The sequence below is a fragment of the Bubalus bubalis genome, chromosome 3 (assembly GCF_019923935.1).
Source record: "Bubalus bubalis isolate 160015118507 breed Murrah chromosome 3, NDDB_SH_1, whole genome shotgun sequence".
Taxonomy (NCBI): domain Eukaryota; kingdom Metazoa; phylum Chordata; class Mammalia; order Artiodactyla; family Bovidae; genus Bubalus; species Bubalus bubalis.
Window position 1 is genome coordinate 31,301,343 of NC_059159.1, and position 20,641 is coordinate 31,321,983.

The window sequence follows — 20,641 nt, forward strand, 5'->3', positions numbered from 1 at the left end:
AACCATAACAAAAGATGCAGGAATGTTACGAAGACAATGAAAAATTCATCCTGTGGCCAGGCAATATAATTCAATAGAACAGAGTAATTGTGGCGCTCTAGAATACGGCATACAGTGTTCTTGGAAGGGATTACATTTATATGTATGTATATACATATATATGCGTGTTTGTGTGTGTGAATTTCCTCTCAAGTTCAGTAAATTGAATTAAAGTCCAGTAAAAATGTAAACAGCATATGGGGCGGGGGGTGGTAATTGATATAACAAACTTCAAATTTCTAGGAAAATCAAGATGTGAGACTAGTCAACACATTTTGAAATGCTAGTTCAGGGTTTAGAGTCTCAAAGTGATAGTACACAAGTAATACTGCAATGATAGCAAGTGATCCTCATGGGAATAACAGTTGAGAGTGTGTGTGTGTGTGTGTGTGTGTGTGTGACATAGCTGTGTTTGACTCTTTGCAACCCTTTGGACTGTAGCCCACCTTTAGCCCTGTCGGTAGCCCAGGCTCCTCTGTCCATGGGATTCTCTAGGCAAGAATGCTGAAGTAGGGTGCCATGACTTCCTCCAGGGGATCTTTCCAATCCAGGAATTGAACCAGCATCTCCTGTGTTGCCTGCATTGCAAATGGATTCTTTGCCCACTGAGCCATCATAGAACAAAGTAAAATGTTCCAGGACAGATATGAATATGGATCAAGTTAAATGTGGGCTTTCCAGGTGGCTCAGATGATAAAGAATCTGCCTGCAATGCAGGAGACCTGGGTTCGATCCCAGGGTTGGGAAGATCCCCTGAAGAAGGAAATGGCAATCCACTCCATTATTCTTGCCTGGAGAATTCCATAGACAGAGGAGCCTGGCGGGCTATAGTCCATGGGGTCACGAAGAGTTGGACAGGACTGAGAGACTAACACTGTTCAAGTTGAATGTAGGAGAAACATGTCATTTCAAGTCAGCAAGGAAAGAATAGTTATTAGGAAAACTAGTTCATCATTTAAGAAGTTTGAAGATTAACTTGCAATAAGTAGAGAAATTGCTTAGGTAAGAAACATACGCAGAACACCCCTTTCCTGGTAATTTTCCCTGGTCTTGCTCATGATCTCTTAGGATATTTAGTATACTAGATTGAATTTCCCTGTTTATAAAGGGAAAAAAGAGATCTAATGATATACAAAGAAAAAACTACTTTTTAAAATCACTATAGAGCCATTCTAGAAATGTTATTTTTTTTCTGGGCAAATGGGTCTATAAAAACCACATTCTTATACAGTCCGGGATTTGAATTATCCCACATTCTTTAAAAGGGTGAGAGCTGTGTCAGAGGCTAAGCTGTAAAAAGCTCAGACATGAGCTTGGGCTTTTAGTGTTTAATTAGTAAAGATAAGCTTTATCTGTGCAGCCCCAGCTAATATTATGCCAGAAGTTGAAAGGCAGAATGCTAGAGAGATGGGGTGTGATCAGATGGATAAAATGACCAAGTCCATGTGCAGAAACTATCAGCAGGAATGAATCTTGCACTCAGTTGCTTAATAATATGTCTGGAAAAGGTATACTATTGTGTAGAAACAACAAGTGGAACTAAGATTTAAAATAAAAGCCATTTGTTGAAAGTACTTTGCCTCTGTACATCAAGGCACGTTCTAATGAGCTAAGCCTAGTGGTCCATACCTACTTCAGAGAGTGTGTTGTTCAGTCACTCAGTCGTGTCCAACTCTTTGCGACCCCATGGACCATAGCCCACCAAGCTCCTCTGTCCATGGGATTTCCCAGGCAAGAATACTGGAGTGGTTTGCCATTTTCTCTTCCAAGGGCTCTTCCAGACCCAGGGATTGAAGCTGAAACTCCTGCGTTGGCGGGTGGATTCTTTACCACTGCGCCACCGGGGAAGCCCTCAGTGTTCAGTTCAGTTCAGTTCAGTCACTCAGTTTTGTCCGACTCTTTGCGACCCCATGGACTGCAACATGCCAGGCTTCCATCTCCATCACCAACTCCTGGAGCTTGCTCAAACTCATGTCCATCACTGAGTCAGTGATGCCATCCAGCCATCCCATCCTCTGTCGTCCCCTTCCCCTCCTACCTTCAACCTTTCCCAGCATCAGAGTCTTTTCCAATGAGTCAGTTCTTTACATCAGGTGGCCAAAGTATTGGAGCTTTGGCTTCAGCATCAGTCCTTCCAATGAATATTCAGGGCTGATTTCCTTTAGGATTGAATGGTTTGTAGTAGTTAAGAGAATATAGTGGGCACAAAAAAATCTCAAGTTGGAAATCAAGTATTCACAAAGTAAATTTTTAATACTTTTGAAAGCTGAACTGAATTTCCATTTTTAGTGCCTATTTTAACAAGTGGCAAAAATGTAATCATAGTCCATTCTAGGTACCCTTGGACTATGATTACATTTTTGCCATTTGTTAAAATAGGCACTAAAAATGGAAATTCAGTTCAGCTTTCAAAAGTATTAAAAAAAAAAATTGGCTCAGACTGTAAAGCCTGAGGCAGCCTGTAAAGTCTGCCTACAATGTGGGAGACCCATGGAGAAGATCCCATGGAGAAGGAAATGGCAACCCACTCCAGTATTTTTGCCTGGAAAATCCCATGGACAGAGGAGCCTGGTTGGCTACTGTCCATGGGGTTGCAAAGAGTCAGACACAACTGAGCAACTTCACTTTAACAAGTGGCAAAAATGTAATCATAGTCCATTCTGGGTACCCTTGGGGTCTCCTTCTGTCTCCCCTGCTCCCATCCCCTCATCAATCCCTCTGCTCCCACTCTGTTATCACTTGTTTGGTCTTAGAGATGCTAAGACATCACAGACAGTCTGAGCTTGGGCCATTGTTACCGTCCATTGGGCATCTGTCGAGCTGTACTTTGTCTTCCCTGTCCTTGGTCACAGCGCATGCCTATCACAGTTGCATCATGCCTTGTTCCTGACCACCAGGCTTCTCCAGACCCTGCATCCTTATCTGGACCTCATTGCCTCCTGGTTGTTGCTTCTTCCACGACTCTGGCATTTGGAGGGGGGAGTTGTTGCTGGTGCTTCCTGCTAAGGAATCCCACAGCCCTTCTCCTTTGCTCTGAGGTGGGGGATATCGTTGAGGCTTGCCCTTTCTCTGGCTTTCCCTGGAGGCCGTTGCACAAGTCTCCTTCGCTCTCAGATTCCCTCGGCTCATCTAGAGAGTCTAGCTCCTGCCAGACATAATCTCTGGAGGAGGGCGGACAGGAAGCATCAGCCTGTTCCTCTCCTACTTTTTTTCTGACTCATATCTCCTTCTCCTGCAACACAGGAAAGGTTAAAAATCTTTGGCACCCCACTCCAGTACTCTTGCCTGGAGAATCCCATGTATGGAGGAGCCTGGTGGGCTGCAGTCCATGGGGTCACTGAGGGTTGGACATGACTGAGCGACTTCACTTTCACTTTTCACTTTCATGCATTGGAGAAGGAAATGGCAACCCACTCCAGTGTTCTTGCTTGGAGAATCCCAGTGACGGGGGAGCCTGGTGGGCTTCCATCTATGGGGTCACACAGAGTCGGACACGACTGAAGCAACTTAGCAGCAGCAGCAGAAGTGGAGAACTAAGGAAACTCACTCAGAATCACCTTATCATTCACGTCTATTGTTTATGCCTCACATCCTTCTAAAGTTCACCTAAAAGATTAGCTCGGTTTGGATCTTCTACCATAAAAACTATGTTGTTGTTGTTTTTTTGTTTGTTTGTTTGTTTTTTTAGGTGGACCAATTTTAAAATCTTTATTGAGATTGTTACAGAATTGCTTTGGTTGTTTTATGTTTTGGTTTTTTTGGCTGAGGAACCTAGCTCCCCCATCAGGGATCGAACACACACTCCCTGCAGTGGAAAGAAAAGTTTTAACCACTGGACCACCAGGGAAGTCCCTATGATATATTTTAAATAAAAAAAACACCAATATTATAGTGAAACAGAAAAAATTATGGACCAAGCCTAAAGGAGATCAGTCCTGGGTGTTCATTGGAAGGACTGATGTTGAAGCTGAAACTCCAATACTTTGGCCACCTCATGCGAATGCTGACTCATTGGAAAAGACCCTGATGCTGGGAAAGATTGAGGGCAGGAGGAGAAGGGGACGACAGAGGATAAGATGGTTGGATGGCATCACCGACTCAATGGACATGGATTTGGGTGGACTATGGGAGTTGGACATGGACAGGGAGGCCTGGTGTGCTGCGGTTCATGGGGCTGCAAAGAGTCGGACACGACTGAGCGACTGAACTGAACTGAGCATCCTCTACTTTCAGAAAAGAAACAGAGAAGAAATTAAAAAAAAAACTCACATAACCCACCTTAAATCAACTTTTAGCCCCCTGTAATTTATGTAAATAGGTACCATTTTTAAATTAACTGTTCTTAATTGTTCTGATGCTTAGCTTTTATTGTACCCAGGCGATTTTGAGAACTTCAGTGATTAGTCTACTGAAAATGTCCCTTGATCCTTTTGCATGTTAATTCACCTCTTGATAAGGTGTATTTCCAAACCTGCACCCATTTCTTTCATATGTCACAAAATCGGAAAGAATTGACTCAGGACAGAAGCAAGATATGTGAGTAATTATCAACCTTTCCAATTATTTTTTTTGCCAAATCAATAATTCATGAAAGTGACCATTTGTCAAGACCTTAAAGTCCTATCCCTCAGGGGAGGTGGGTCCCTGGAGAAATAGAACAAAGAAAATTCCAGATACATGGGTGGAATGTCCCCCACCTGGTCTCAAAGTAAAGCCAGCCCTCACTATCTGCAGCTGAGGCCCCTGTCTGTTCAGAAAACATTTGTCCTCTGAAGTTCCTGACAACAGCGAGCCTTTATAAAGTTTAGGATTACATTTCTTGAAGCATGTTCTGAGAACAATGAATGTTATGGGATAGAACGTGGGTAAGAGGAGTCCATGGTCCAAGAGGCTTGGAAAACATTGGACGAAGCAAATTTAACTGGTATCTTTACTAAAACGTCATCTCAGAGACTGTAACATGCTAATGTCTATTGGGAATACTCAAGAGGGTACAGTCTTTCGAATTTATTCTATTGCAGAATACTTTGCTATGGAACACCCGCCAGGATTTAGGATGTAGCTGGGGAAACTCTGGCCTCTTTCAACACTGGAAATGGCAAGAAAAGGCTTGAGCATCCACTTAGAGGAAGACCTGCTAGGAGCAAGCCCCAGCTCCTTACCTGGCCTTTAGTAAATATCATTAGTCTCTCTCCCTCATCATCCTTTCTTTTCCAAACTTCAGAGACTAATACTGGCCACTAACAGCAGTAAGACAGCTTCCCTGGTGGCTCAGCAGTGAAGAATTCACCTGCCAATGCAGGAGACACAGGTTCAGTTCATGGGTCAGGAAGATCCCCTGGAGAAGGAAACAGCAATCCACTCCAGTATTCTTGCCTGGGAAATCCCATGGATAGAAAAGCAGGGTAGTCTACAGACCACAGGGTCGCGAACAAGTCAGGCAGGACTTAGTGACTAAGCAACAACAAAAACAGTGGTAAAAACACTTCTTAATATGGTCTTATAATAATTTTGCTCGTTTCTCAGTCTGGAAATACCACTATGCTCATCTCCACCTGCAACAATCTTACTCGATCTTCAACAAGGTCCTTTTTCAATTCCACTTACTTTGGGAAATCTTGGCCATCTTTCAGGGCATATCCAGGAGCTGGATATGAATCTGGTGAGTGGGCAGCACTGTCAGTCACTCACTGGAATACAGCGCACTGTTGCATTCTAAAGAGTGTGTGCATGTTTTGTCTCATTGAGATTACAAGCCCCTAAGACCTGTGTTTCCCCACATGCAGGACATTGGCTGCTTGCTCATCCAGATCCATGTCACCCCCTGCTTCTGCTCCAGGAGGCTCACCTGGAGAGCTGACATCAACAGGCTCCCAAGCTCTCTGGCTTCCATGATGGTTTGGCCACTGCGGTGCCAAACACACGCTAGATTTTAAAGACTTTGTATGAAAAGAAAGAACATAAATGACCTCAGTCATTTTTATATTGACATGTTAAAATCGCATTTCTAGGTATGTAGAATATATTACTAAAATCAACTTCACCTGTTTCTTTTTACCGTGTTTAGGTGGCTACTAGACATTTAAAATGACCTATGGGGCTTGTATTCACGGCTTATGTTTTATTTCTAAGGTACAGGGCTGCCCTAGGGCTAGATAGGGTGTGAGTGGTTCTGAGAACCCCAGTCTCCTACACAGTGTGGGTGTTTAATACCCACGTAAAGGAAATACCTGTACTTGGAATGTGAAAGCCATGTTGGAGCTGAAGCTCGAAGGGAACTTGGCCACCACCATTTCCAGATGGGAAAATCCAACCATGTTTGTAAACATTTATGGGATTGCACATGTTTTCAGAATAACTTTAAAATTATCTTCTTTTTTTTTTTTTCTGGTCTTACTTCTGCAAGTCAGACTGAAACACCTAGAGATAAACTAAAATATATTAAAGCTCAACTAGACTGTTGACATCCAGTATTAGGACACAATGAGGCATTAAAGCTTGGCAGGACTTATTGCTCATCCTTGTAAAAGTTCATTGCTTTATGGCAGCAGAACCTAACAAACTCTTCATCAGTGAACAGAAAAGGCTGGGATTGGCACTTCATAAACAGAAAACCACGTCCAGCCTTCAGTATTTATCCAGCTGGCACACATACAGCAATTCCACCCAGGCACCCAGATCGCCCTGGAAAGGTTATAAAGACTTCACTTCCACGTCAGATGGAGCGCGGGAAGGCAGGCGGGCCAAGTTCCCACACTGGGCAGCAGGAGCCCCCCGCACCCCGGCCCCGCGGCCGCGGCCAGCCCTGGGCAGAACCCACCGGGCGCCCCGAAAGCCGCCGGCATGGCCTGCAAGGGTGAGGGTGAGGCGGCCAGGCTACCGCCCACATTGCGGGGCATCCTGCTGAGACCAGGAAACCAAGAAATCAGGAACAAATCGGATTGGAATTAAAAACCACCTCATGCAGGTTCCACGGGCCACCTCCCTCCATTAAACAGCAAGGCGATTTGTAGGCCTTTCTGACCCGCTCTCTGAGGAGCGCGCGGAGAGGATGTAGGGTCAGGGGGGGCAAGCGAACCAGGAAACCGCTGCTCAGAAGACATTTAACTCCGCACTGGGGCGCGCGCACGCTCGCGCACGAAAGCACACACACACACACACACACACGCACACACGCACAACAACACTAAAAGAATTCCTTCATCAAAAACTGCGCCTATGGATTTGGAATCGGAGTTGATTTCTTTTAAAAAAAAATTCTGAATTTCTCCATTTGATTCAGTTTTTGGCTCGTTTCCTAAAAGATTGGTCCTTTCCAGGTCCAGGGAAACTTTGATCATCCTAAACTAGCATTCGGGAAACAATGAAATGAAAAAAACAACAAAGCACCAAAAGCTGCTGCGGGCAGAAGGCTTGGCCCGGGAGTCCGCAGTGGACAGCAGGGTAGGTGGGAGGCGAAGCCGCAGCGAAGGAATCCAGTTCGCCCCGGACAGCCGGGGGCGCGGCGCCCGGCGCGGTCCCGGGAACCGCCAACAGCGAAACTTCCGAAGGTTCGCGGAGGTGGGGAGCTGGCGGCTCCGGGGTCAGAACGAAGCGACCCTGGAGGGAGGGACCCCGAGCACAGGCATCGGAGGGGTCGGGGCTGCGCTGGGCTGAGTGGCGTCGGAGTGGTTTGGGAGCCCCTGATGGAGCGCGTGCCTCGCGGGGTGGAAGTCAGGTCCCGGGGATCCGGCCCCCGCGCCTGCCGGTCAGAGGTCCCAGGAACCGCCGCAGACCCCTCCCGGCTCCGAGGGGGCGAGGCAGCCCGCTGGGGTGGAGGGGGCGGGGTGGGCGGAGTAGGGAAGGGGCGTCGCCTCGGTCGCCCCCGCCCTCTCCGCGGTCATTGGGCGGCCGCCGCGGGGTCCGCGCCACCTTCTCCCCGGCGCACCCGTCCGCTCCCCCTGCGCTCCTCCGGGGGCTGGTCCGGCCCCGGCCGCTGACGTCACCGACAAGTTTGCTGCCCTCGGAGCTCCACGTGTGGCGGCGGCGACTGCCCGGGAGGCGGCGGGGAGGCGGGGAGCGCAGTGGCCGCGGCTGCAGACGGGTCCCGCGCAGTCCGGTTCAGCCGCGCCGCTCCCAGGTGGGGCCAAGAGCAGCCGGAGCGGCCGGGCGCGCACGGAGAGGGGCGGACGACTGGGCGCGGCCCCTCTGGTTCCTGCTTCGGCAGAGGGACTCGGGGGACCTCGCCTCAGGGCCGGGAGCGCGCACCCAGGCGGGCCGGGGACCGAGCAGGCGGCGACTTGGAGGCGCTGTCCCCGCCGCGGTCTGGAGCGCGCGGAGCCCAGCGGCCTGGGAGCCGGGCGTCCGCTCTCCGGTACCAAGCGAGGGATGCACAATCGCTGAGCTGGGACGCGCGCTGAGAGGCTGCTCCTGCCCGGGGCTGAGACGCACTCCTTCGCCACCCGCCGCCGAGATCCCCGTTCCGGCAATTCTCGGGGACTTGGGGCGCCGAGCGCGGCCCCGGGCTGAGGACTTGGACGAGTCTAAGACGATGGTTTCTTAAGCACGGCATCACGTCCCCCTTCCCGCCCCCTCGACCGACCGGAGGCTGGGATCCCGCGCGCGGCTCTGGGGCCTCCATCTCCCGGAGGAGCCCCGGCTGCTGCCGCCCGGGCAGCTCGCACGGCCGCGGGGGCGCAGGGCGATGTGGCCTCGGTCCAGCGCGCAGGAGCCCCCGGAGGATGTCCCGGCACTTGGCGGAGTCCCGGCCTAGCATGGCCAGCGCGCTGCCCGACGTTGCCTCCGGCTAGGATGGCCCCTCCGGGCCCGGCCGGCGCCCACCCCACCTCGGCCGAGCCGCTGTCCCGCAGCGTCTTCCGCAAGTTCTTGCTGATGCTCTGCTCTCTGCTCACGTCCCTCTACGTCTTCTACTGCCTGGCCGAGCGCTGCCAGACCCTATCGGGCCCCGTCGTGGGGCGGTCGGGCGGCGGCGAGGAGGCGGGGACCCCGGGCCGCGGCGTCCCGGCCGGAGGCCCGGGGGAGCTGGCCGCGTGGCCGGTGGCCGCGCGAAGGAAGCGCCTCCTGCAAGTGCGGCCGCGGCCGAAGCGCCGGCCGCCCGTCCCGCGAGCCGACCGCGAGGAGGCGGCCGGGGAAGAGGAGCCCCCCGGGCTGGCGGGGAGTCTCGGCGGCTCCGGGGCCGGGAGCAGCGTGGCCGAGACTCCGCCGGGGACCTTGGCCCTGCTGCTGGACGAGGGGAGCAAGCAGCTGCCGCAGGCCATCATCATCGGCGTGAAGAAGGGCGGCACGCGGGCGCTGCTGGAGTTCCTGCGCGTGCACCCCGACGTGCGCGCCGTGGGCGCAGAGCCCCACTTCTTCGACCGTAGCTACGACAAGGGCCTCGCCTGGTACCGGTGAGCGGACGTGGGGCAGGGAGGGGGCGGCCGGAGCTCGCGGTGGGGGCCCAGGAGCCCTTGGCGACCCTCACCCAGTGCATCTCCCTCCCCGATTTCATCAGAGGGCAGAGGGTCACCAGTAGCTGTCCTTAAGATGAGGGGTCTTTCCCCCACTCTGCCTCTGTCTAAATATGGCGAAATATTTAGTACTAAACTCCTGTATTTTCGATTTGCCATAAAGACATTATTTCCACAATAAAATGGATGAGGGTGGGGGGTGGATATTTTGGCCTTGGAGATATTTTTCTTTAGTTTTTCGGATTCCTTTCCCCCCAGATAGCCCATCTCTTCATTTTCTCCTACTCAGTGGAAGCAGAGAGAGAAAATGTCCCTGCCAAGTTAGAAACCTGCTCACCAATTACTAGATAAGTAACCTAGTGGATCCTTTCCCCAAGGAAACCTGTTTCTATTTCTTCTTATCTTCTGGGCGGTTCCCTGGGGTTAATGCAGTCTTTGCCATCGCCTATTTATTTACTTATCTTAACTGTTTGCCAGAGAATTGTCCTGGGTGGTAAGTAATATAGATAATTGTTCTGAGTGGTAAGTAATACAGACACTTAAAGTGTCTAGAACTAGACTCTAGGTTTGGCGGTATGTATGTGAGTGTGTTTTAAAAAAGGCTTTGTTGGCAATAACTTTTGTTTAGGGCAAGGAAATTGCACAAAATGCCTTCTGTATTTGTGGGAAAGAGTACCTTTTGTCTCTGGACTGGCAGAAACTTTTCTAAAGATCTTCAAACAATTCCCTTTATAAATGAGGTAGCCGAAATTTTTGTTAAAGGAAGAAAAGTGGGGGAAAAATAGGAATCTTGGTAACACTGTGAAAAAACCCTCCTAATGCAGTGTAGGAAACAAGGCTGATTTAGATCTTAATCTTAAATTTGCCAGTCTTCTCAAATTCAGACCACCTTTAATAACAGAATAAGCCAAACTCTAATAAATCTTAGTGTCACCTGGGTTTTGTTTGCCATAAAATATTGGTGCTTTTTTCTCTCCTCGGAGCATAAGGAAAAATACGCTGGAATTTTCCATTTTCTAAAGTTTTATCTTGTACATTAAATGTGCCTTCTCCTTATTATTTTAACTGAAATGATATTACAAAAGTTACAGCACCATTTAAGTATATTTCAAAAGCCCACTCAATTAGCCATTCATCCCCCAAAGAGAAATGGACGTGATTTGACAAGTTTATTTACTTGAGAGTCAAGCACAGGGAGCAAATTTACAGTAACCCAACTCAGGAGAAAACGGTTTCGTCCTAAAAGTCAAACTTGAACATTAAACATGTTTCAAACAGTAACTTTCCATTTGTTGGAAAGAAAAACAAACAGCCTTCCCGTGCTATGGGATATATATCATTTAAAATCATCAGCCACTTAAAAAAATCCCCCTGTGTTTCTGTCATTTCTGTTGTATCCTCTGGGAAGTTCTTATAAAAATGACCTGTTGAATCTGGAAACAACAGGTCCTTCTTCTTAGCACAAAGGCAGCTCTGTTTTTTCCATCAAGGACACAAGAAAGACGTGATTAAAGACCCCCTAAAACTCTTATCTAAAGCAGTTTGCATTGAATGCGGCCCGGTACATGGCTGTAAGTGAACACATTTCAAGCCGACTGCCCCAAAACATCTAAGACAATGTTGGACTCTGAGGTGCTGTTATGTGGTGAAATATTTAGTACTAACCCCCTGTATTTTCATTTCGCCACATAGACTTTATTTCCACAAAGTAGGATTGTTTCTTCCCGTTTCAGAGATGAGTAGCTGAGGGTACAGTATATTCAGAGAGCTGGATCTTATTTCCCGTGGACCTTTCTGAGCTTGTGTAAGAGAAGGAAGGTTTCAAGGTAACTAGAAACACAAGTTGTTTTTTTTTTTTTTTTTTTTTTTTTTTTAGAAGGGAGAGGCAATTTAGAAAAAGAAGAAAAAGTCATAAACTTTTAGGCTGCTCTCTTGCTTGGAAACTGGATGCATGCTGTAAAGTAAATATCTCCTTGGATTGTTTACTTGGGTAGAGGAGTTTTATAAAGCAATTTATGGTGGTTACAAAAATAACTGCACAGTAGACTTCATGGTTTGGTGGATTTAATTTTCTGAGTGTTGGAGCAATGTCTTTGTTTTACCATTTGCAATGGGCTTTTATTGGATGCATAAATTTAAGTTTAACTCAATTACATGGAAAACTCTTATTAAAAAAGTCCAACCTATGGAGGCTGGATTATGCGATTATTTAATGAAATTTTGCCACAGTTCTCTTTCATCTTGGTTCTGAACTTGGAGTTAGATATTTGTGGAAAAGACTGAAGACTTAAACATGAAAAAGAAAATCACACACAGCACCATCTATTAGGCACGTTTTAGCTCTTGTGTTTAGGCAGTATTTTAGGTAAAGGGATTCCTTTTAGACCTTCCTCATTCAGTCCCAGAATTGTAATATAGGATTTCTAACACACACTTATGAAATGCCACCTCCACCCTCTCCCACCCGCGCCCCCCCCCCCCACAGGAACAGAAAGAAAACCCTAGTATTTGAGCCCTTATGTGAGTTATTCCAAGCAAAAAAAAAAAATTCTGTACAATATGTTTTAGATGCTCTTTGACATGGGAGAATCATGCAAATCTAGCCTTGTTTTTTCACCCCGTGAAGTTTCTCTCCATTTGCCAGAATAGTTTGTTGTGGCAGCGCCCCCTACCGTCCTGATGATGGCACAAATCTGTTGCTGATGGGAAGTTTGGAGGAAAATGTCTTGGAAATTGAGTTTGATCGTTTAAAACGCTTGTTGCTAGGACGTGTCAATACATTTCTCTCTCTGGGGAAGAAAATTAATGGTACTTTTTAAACTACATCCCAGAAATAGTGAAATCAATCGTTTCTTTGTTTGGACAAGTGTGTAGCAAAGCTTAAGAAAACAAGTTTATTCAAAATCTCTAAAAAGGAAATTATTCATATTGATTTAAACTGTCCGGATAGTACTGTCAAATCAGTGAAACATAGGGACATTTTACTATGCCAGGGAATTTGTTAATGATAATTTAGGGAGCTTCAATGGAGTTTTCTGGATATGAAACTCTGCCCTGATGGGGTTTAGAAAACATTCCTCATGACTTAATTTAGCCGACATGCTATCAAGGACGACGACAAATGTCTGGCTCACGCATCACTGGAAAGCAGTCCTTCGCCATGCTCTGTCTCCGCGTCCATCGGATGTGTGGCGGGTTCCTCGAGAAAAGTGGGGAATTGTTGCATTAATTTCAAAACTTTAAGATTTCTTCTGAAAGTTAAGACTAGATACCTCTGCTGTAGTTCAAGACCAGGTGAACTTGGAATTCAATAAGAACCCCCCTCCGCCACTCTGCTTGTATATTTGTACCAATTATAATGTATGGTTATTTTTCTCCTAAAAAGATACCTTAGCTTTTATCTTACCTCCTAAGATAAAAAATACCTATTTATAAAGTATTTAAAGATACGTGTGTGCGCTTATACATACTATGTATTTATATATGTATGTATATGTTTGCATTCTGTAGCACTTCGGTCTTTTATTTTGGGACAAGATAGTTAAGTGTTCCTTGTCTAATCTCTTATGCTAGCATGTCTCATTCCTATATTTTGATTCAGTTTTTTTAGTGAGACCGGATGATTTCCACAGAGAAAAATGTTGCCAATATTATTATACTCTGTGGCAGTGGTCCCCAGCCTTTTAGCACCAGGCACGGCTTGGTAGAAGACAATTTTTCCACGGACTTGGGGTGGGGGATGGTTTCAGAATTATCCAAACATATTACATTTATCATGCACTTTATTTCTGTTATGGTTACATGAGCTCCACCTCTGATCATCAGGCTTTAGGTCCCGGAGTTTGGGGATCCCCGTGTAGTATCCAGGAAGATCAGAGGTGACTCAGCTTGGAGTTCAGGAGATGGTTCTTTCCATGGCTTCAGAATGTGAAGCTCTCTGGCCCTTCCCGATCACGGCCTTGTTTATCATCCCGGGGACAGGCAGGCTGAGCAGAGGCCCTTTCAGTTAGTATCGGGGGTGATGGGCGTCTCAGAGCAGCTGGGAGCAGCTGCAGAGCACCCCGTGTTGGCTTTCCCACCCTTGTGAGCCACCAGCCCTTCTGCAGGAAGGGTGGGGGATGAAATTTGAGCCACAGGAGTCTGGCCACCCATGCAAGGTCCTGGGGACTGCCGTCCAAAGAGGCCCTGTGTCCTCAGAGGGGAGTGAAGGACCTTGGAAGGGCTGAAAGGTTGAGGAGGGAAGTGGGGAGAAGCAGCTTTGGGCCCCGAGTCCTGTGTCTTTGGAGGGGGAAAGGGCATCATGTCTTTCATTCATTTGCTCCCAGGAGTCCTTAGTGACTGGACGCGTTCCATCGAGTGGGAGGTTGCAGACGGTGCCTTCGAGATGCCTCATGCTGCCATTTTGTTGGCCCTGGGTTCATCCCCTGGTAGACCTCCCCGGCAAGACAACAGTCTCGTCTCTGTGTGTGTGTGTGTGTGTGTGCGCATGCACTCAGGTTTGTGCATGAACCCACATTCAAGAGCAGGCAGCCAGTAGGTGGACAAATGATAGAACTGATAACAGGAATGTTACTTAGTGGTTCGGGAACTTCTGAGCAGTATCAGACTCAAGTGAAACAGGGTCTAGGATATTGAGTCCAGCCATTAAAACAAGAACAACAGCAAAGCCATGCTTGGTACAGTCCAGAGTGGGAATGCCTGGTGTGAGTGATTATTCGCTTAGAGCGATGAGCTTCATCACTTGCTGATAGAGCGTATGTGAAGCGCACGGCCATCTAGGAGCGAAAATCCTTTTGTCATCTCCTACCTTCCCTTAAAATAAAAAAAAAACAAAAACCTAAAAACGGTCTGGCCCAAATATTTGTCTCATGGAAATGTCTGTGGATGGGCCCAGAAAGAGGACATGCCAAATCTGCGTTCTGGAGGGGCCATGAGAACAAAGTAAGCTTTTGCAGTTAATGACAAGAGGGAGTGACCTTACATATGCCAGAAGCTCCCGTCTTAGGAGGAGAGTGTCACAGAGCAAACAAACCCACTTGATATAAACAACTAAGGCTTGCCTGTCTCTACAGGATGCGTTTGAACAACTGCACATCACACTTACCATCACTCAGGTTGCTGGGTCGGAAGCTTCATAGATGTAGCGCTTTTCCTTAGGGAAAAGCTTTCCCTTTCTCCACCAAGGAACAGGAACTTAGCTGATAAAGAGCATCATTCTTCCGTGTGCTTCCTAGTGATACTGGACTTCAAGCTTTGAGAAAGTTTGTTTCTCCTTAAGTGATGAATCCTTATTGTGGAAATGAGGTTTCTTATTAAGGCATATGCCTTTAATATTATAACCAGAGGAAATTGCACTTCAGTAATATTTTGGCTGCCTAGTCTTTGCGTTTGTAAGAATGTCTTTAAAATGTTTGCCAGCACTTTAAAATCTTTGCTAATTTGATACAGTTAAAAAGTCTCTACAGGCATAGGGATATTGATACAGTTAATAAATTAGCCTATATGAAATAAACTTATGTGAAACCAGAACCTAGAAATTGAGGAAATGCCGAGTTCAGAGATCTGAAGCATATTCCCAGCTGCTTGCCTCCAGTGATACAACTTCTGATTTTTTTATATCACTCATGTGGTCATGACTGTTACATTTAATCTGTATTAAATTGAAAGCTGTATTCCAGAAGTTCAGATTTGCTGTCAGATGGCTATAAATGTGGACTTCCCAGGTGGCTCAGTGGTAAAGAATCCACATGCCAATGCAGGAGACTCAGGTTCCATCCCTGGGTTGGGAAGATCCCCTGGAGAGGGAATGGGAACCCACTCCAGTATTGTTGCCTGAAAAATCCCATGGACAGAGGAGCCTGGCTGTTTACAGTCAATGAAGTCCTAAAGAGTGGGACGTGGCTTAGTGACTGAACACGCACACAAGCGGTAAATGTTTAAAAAAAGAAAAGAGGAAATATTTAGTAAGAAGGAAACTTAGTACTTGACGTTAGGCTTGTGATATTCTTGCAAACTTTTAAAAAAGAAAAAAAATCCTGTTCAGGGACTCTTGAGAGCAGCCCACTTTGAATGTGACATTTAGCGCCACCTAGTGGGAGGGAGAGTCAGCAAGGAACCCAAAGAGCTGAACTTGGAAAACTTCATCATGATCAGAGTATATTTGGTCTCCCCATTTTTTAAAAACAAAAAACAAGGAGGGAAAATCATGTTGGGTAGCACTTACGGCCTCTCTGCCTGAGCCCGCTCTTTCAGGCAGGGAGGTTATCCTTTAGAGAGAAATAAAAAAGACCTGCCTTGACAATAAACCTGAAAAGCAAGGTAGAAGTGATTAGGAGATTTGTATTAGAAATGTGCATGCCTGAAAGAAATACCATATGCCCCAGATTAGTTTTGTTAGTGTGTTTTGCCTCTGTTTCTGAAAACCAGCTTCACATGAAAATACTTCCAGATGATTTTTATTTCAACATCAGTCATGCAGTCTTATTTCTTCCACCCTGTGGGACAGGCTCTTGAGGAGGGTCCCAGGATTCTTAGGGGGTGGCACCCGGAAGCCTGTTTAACCCTTGACATGCCTGAGATACACTTTGGAAGATCTGTCTGTGTGGGACAGTCTTATAGGAAGGTCTTTTCAGAGTTTCCAGCAGGAGACGGCTTCCTGTGAAGCCGTCCAGGGCCTAGGGAGCAGGGTGGGCAGGTACACAATACTATATATAAAATAGATAACCAGCGGTGGACCTACTGTATAGCACAGAGAACTCTACTCAGTATTTTGTAATAACCTATATGGGAAAAATATCTGAAAAAATAGATAAGTAAGTGTATCTGAATCACTTTGTTCTAGACGTGAAATTAATGCAACATTGTAAGTCAACTCAACTCCAGTTTTTTTGTTTTTTTTTTTCTTTAAGTAAGCATGGGTAGTAAGGGGCTTATAGGAATGTTACAGTGGAGGAACCTGGCAGACCCTGCCCAATCCAGGTGATGTGGGTGACATCCCTTTGTTTTCCTATGGAGATTCTGTGTGTGTGTGTGTGTTTGAGTCAGTCAGTCATGTCCAACTCTTTGCGACCCCATAGACTGTAGCCCACCAGGCTCCTCTGTCCATGGGATTCTCCAGGCAAAAATACTGGAGTGGGTTGCCATTTTCTTCTCCAGGGAATCTTCCCAACCCAGGGATCGAACCTGATCCTCCCACACTGCAGGCAGATTCTTTACCATCTGAACCACCAAGGAAGCCCCTGAGATCTTGTATCCCCTGGTGTAGTACAGGAAGGAAGGCTTCATGTGTGGGAGTTTCTGGCCCCACCAAATGCTCAACCCCCGTCTGGTCATGAGAAAACATGACGGGAGGGGGCAGCCACAAAATACCTGAGCAGCATTCTTCACAAATGTCGAGATTGAGACTAGCAAAGTGAGGCTAAGACACTTGTCACCACTGGGAGTGGACGAAAGAGACTAATTACTAACGAGTACATAGAATCTGGTACCGTCCACTGGGTCCCAGGAATAGAAAAAGGGCGTTGATGAAAACCTTGAGGGTATATGACTGGCGTGTGTGGTTGAGTTCATGGTGTCATAGCAAGGTTAGTTTCTTGGTTTGATCCTTTACCAGGGAAGATGATAACCTCGGGGGAAGCTGTCTGGGTGAAGGGGTTTCTGAGAATTTTCTGTACTGTTTTGTTTACAATTTTCTTGTCTAGAATGATCTCAAAACCAAGAGGAAAAGAACATCATTAACAAAGAAGGCAGAGGGGTGGGATGAGGGTTCAAGAAGGGCTCGAGAGGGAGGGCTTATATATGTACTTACAGCTGATTCACGGTGTTCTACAGCAGAAACTAACCCAACATTGTAAAGCAGTTATACTCCAATTTTAAAAAAAAAGAACAGAAAAACAAAAACAAAGAAGGCAGAGGGCATGAAGGCTCATTCTGAAACCCTCTACCAAGCGAGCCCCTTTGCTCCTCTCCTCCCAGCTGCCCCCACCCCCCATCATGCCCCCCAGCATGGGCTAGCGAGCTCCCCTCCACGCCAGCACCTGTTGCTCTAGACATGCTGATCTTTCCCTCAGCTTATTTCATAATAAAGTTGGCTCAGGGCTCCCCTTCCTGCTCTCTTGTCTCTGAAACATGGGCAGAGACAGTTTTGTGTTCCTTTTCTGTTCTTTGTGGCTGGCAAGTGTCACATCACGAGGGTATAAAGTCACCAGCCCTGACTGAAGCCCTCTCAGGCTGGAGAGCAAAAGCTTTGATGTCGGTGATGGGTTTTTGAGGACACAAAGCGCTGAAGTTGGAGTCAGAGGAAAATCTGACGTGGGCATCTGGCTTTGTATGTTGTTGCTTCCAATCAAGGAGGAGGAGTTGTCAGGGGTGGGGAAGCTGGCGATGTAGGTTAGAGGGATGGGTGGACCCATGCCTGTGGATGCGCCTTAAGCTGGGATGACAACACAGTCTAGATTTTAGGGGTGAGCTTAAATATTCTTTTTTTAAAAAAATATTTATTTATTTGGCTGCACCAGGTCTTGGGGCAAACGGGCTCTTTAATTGCAGCATGTGGGATCTAGTTCCCTGACCAGGGATCAACCCCGGCCCCCTGCATTGGGAGCATGTCGTCTTAGCCACTGGACCACCAGGGAAGTCCCCTCAGTTTAAATAGTCTATCTCTTTACTTGACCTGTGCTTTAACCTTTGGTTTAGACCCTGGCTTGTGAGACCCGCTGCAGCAGTGATGCAGATCTGGAACAGCTGCAGGTGTGCAGGAGAGGCAGGAGAGGAGAAAGTCCAGCTTCCATAGTGCTGGAGGGCTGGACTTGGGTGATCTGGGTGGCTCTTCCTGCTGGAACGGCTAAGCCTGGGATGCCAGTGTTATCAGACTCCAAGTTCCCGTCTGGGCAGCATACTGGCGTTTTCTGCTTCTGTTTTTAAGCACACAGTGGTGCATCGGAGGCTCTGACTTAATAGAATTATGAAAATCTGCCTCAGAACATCTCCTTTGATATTTTTAACAACTGTCAAAATAAAAATTACATTTTTACTAAAGTAAAACAAGAAAACAACTCTGGCTACATCTCGAGACTCAAAGAAGATAACAGTATTTCCTCTTAATCCTTGACTCACTTACCTTGATTGAATCTGTTTTATGAACCTGTGTTGTGCCAAGGACAAGCTATTAAATGCTTGTGTAGATAAAAATAATTTCTATGATTTAATGCTATTCTGGGCTTGTTTGGCATTTTTCCACCTTAGCTGGCATACACTTTTCTTCATGCAGTTTGGAACTTTATAAATATACCAAAATATTTGAACCTGCAATGTACGTTTGATGAAATGTCATTTTAGTTTCTATTTCATCATTTATTTTCACTCTGATTTGTGTTATTTTCTTCCTTCTAATAACTGTGGGTGGTTCTTCTTTTTCTGATTCCTTGGGGGGTAAAATTGGGTTGTTCATTTGACTTTCTTGAATGCAGGCATTTATCACTATGAACCTCCCTCTTAGAACTGCTTTTACTGCATCCCCTAAGGTTTTGGTGTGTTTCCTTTCCATTTTTATTTGTCTCAAGTTATTTTTAAAATTTACTTTTTGATGTGTTCTCTGACTCATTGGTTGCTCTCTGACTCATCGTGTTGTTCAGACTCTACATATTTGTGAATTTTCTATTTTTCTTCTTGTCACTGATTTCTAGCTTCATACCATTGTGGTCCGAAAAGACACATACCATGATCTCAAGCTTCTTAAATGTGTTAAGACTAGATCTGTGGTCCAGCCTATGACCCACCTGGGAGAATGTTCTGTGATGTTCACAGAGTTCATCTGTAGGCATATCAGAAATCCTGAGCCATCCAATTGATTTATCACCCATCCATTAAAAAATAACAATCAGCATGGGGGAAAAAGTCCTCTTTATTTAGTGGTCCTGATGAGCAAGTTTCCTCCTTCTAAATGGCTGCATGGGGATGCCAAAATATTGTCAGGAATATAATGAGAAGGCGGCTGGCTGCTTCTGGAGGTGGGGGGCAGGGTGAGTTGGTGGTTGTACTCATTCCTTAGGATCTCCAACCCTGTGCTCTCTTTTGACTGTGGGAAACCCCCAACCAGACCGCCCTGAACATGGCTGAGTCATCACCAAAGTCCATCTTTCTTACTCTTTTCTGAAGTATTTCAGATCGACACTTTTATTCTTTAGAAATGTTAATACTCCCAGTCAGGCTATAGCCCAGTTTTTACCCACCAGCACTCTTCTGTTGATCTTCATTATTATTGTTATTAATAACCTTTATCTAATTATTCTGCCAATTGGTCATTAGTAGTGCCAGGCTCTATACTATTAGTGGTCAGGTCATTGCCAAGCAAGACATGACTGTCGATTTGCATTTCTTTGGTTCTTACAATCAGAAACTGTAAAGAAAATTGGAATTAGAAGGTATCTTAGAGATTGTCTTCTGCCTATGAAAAAACAGGGTGCCTTGCCTAAGATTAAACCAAAGACAAGTGCTCAGAACTTCTATTTTTCATGGTAAAATTCTGGAGACTACAACTGGGAAACCATTGCTTGCTCTGAATTATGTAAATTTTATTTTGGAGGATTTATATCAATGGCAAAAATGTTCTGGAGAATGGACCAATTGATAGCATTATTTTCTCTCCTTCCAAGACTGGTGATTAAAACAGTGAATCAAGTTGAGTCAGTGATCAGTTCATCTTTGCATTTCTGGCTTTCATCTCAGATGTTTTCACCAATATTTTGATGCTTATAGATTTTGGAACCCCGCTAGCACCATTGGCCTATGGATCCTTGTAAGTAATTTGTTTCATGGTCATTACCTGTTTGTAAAAGATTAGTGGGAGAAATCCAAGTACAGACAGGAGAACGTTTTCTTTTTTTCTCTTGAGCATTTGGAGTAGGAAGTAATCAATCAAATTATAGGAATAAAATTCCTTTCCCTTTTTCAGAGTTCTCATTTGGATTAGAGCTCTCCTTTCAATAGGAACTATCAAAGTTGCCAGGCTGGTTTGAGTGACAAAGTCAAAAATGGTAGGTTTGTTATGGTCATAAATCTTTGCAGATACTCATTACGCTGAGGTGTTTTAAAAAGGGAACTGGATTAAGCTCCAGTGAAAGTTACATTCCCAGGGCTGACTGCTCCCCTCCCCT

At 46.1% G+C, this 20,641-nt stretch overlaps 1 protein-coding gene across 1 annotated transcript in view; it reads left to right on the forward strand.

The window, feature by feature from the left end:
- The first annotated feature begins 8,817 nt into the window (after positions 1-8,817).
- The window catches only part of HS3ST3A1 (heparan sulfate-glucosamine 3-sulfotransferase 3A1), an 86,644-nt gene continuing 74,820 nt past the window's right edge, over positions 8,818-20,641 (forward strand). Inside the window, exon 1 of the mRNA XM_006043356.4 lies at positions 8,818-9,428. Within this exon, the coding sequence (XP_006043418.2) occupies positions 8,830-9,428 (599 nt within the window). The 5' untranslated portion in view covers positions 8,818-8,829. The remainder of the gene's footprint in view (positions 9,429-20,641) is intronic.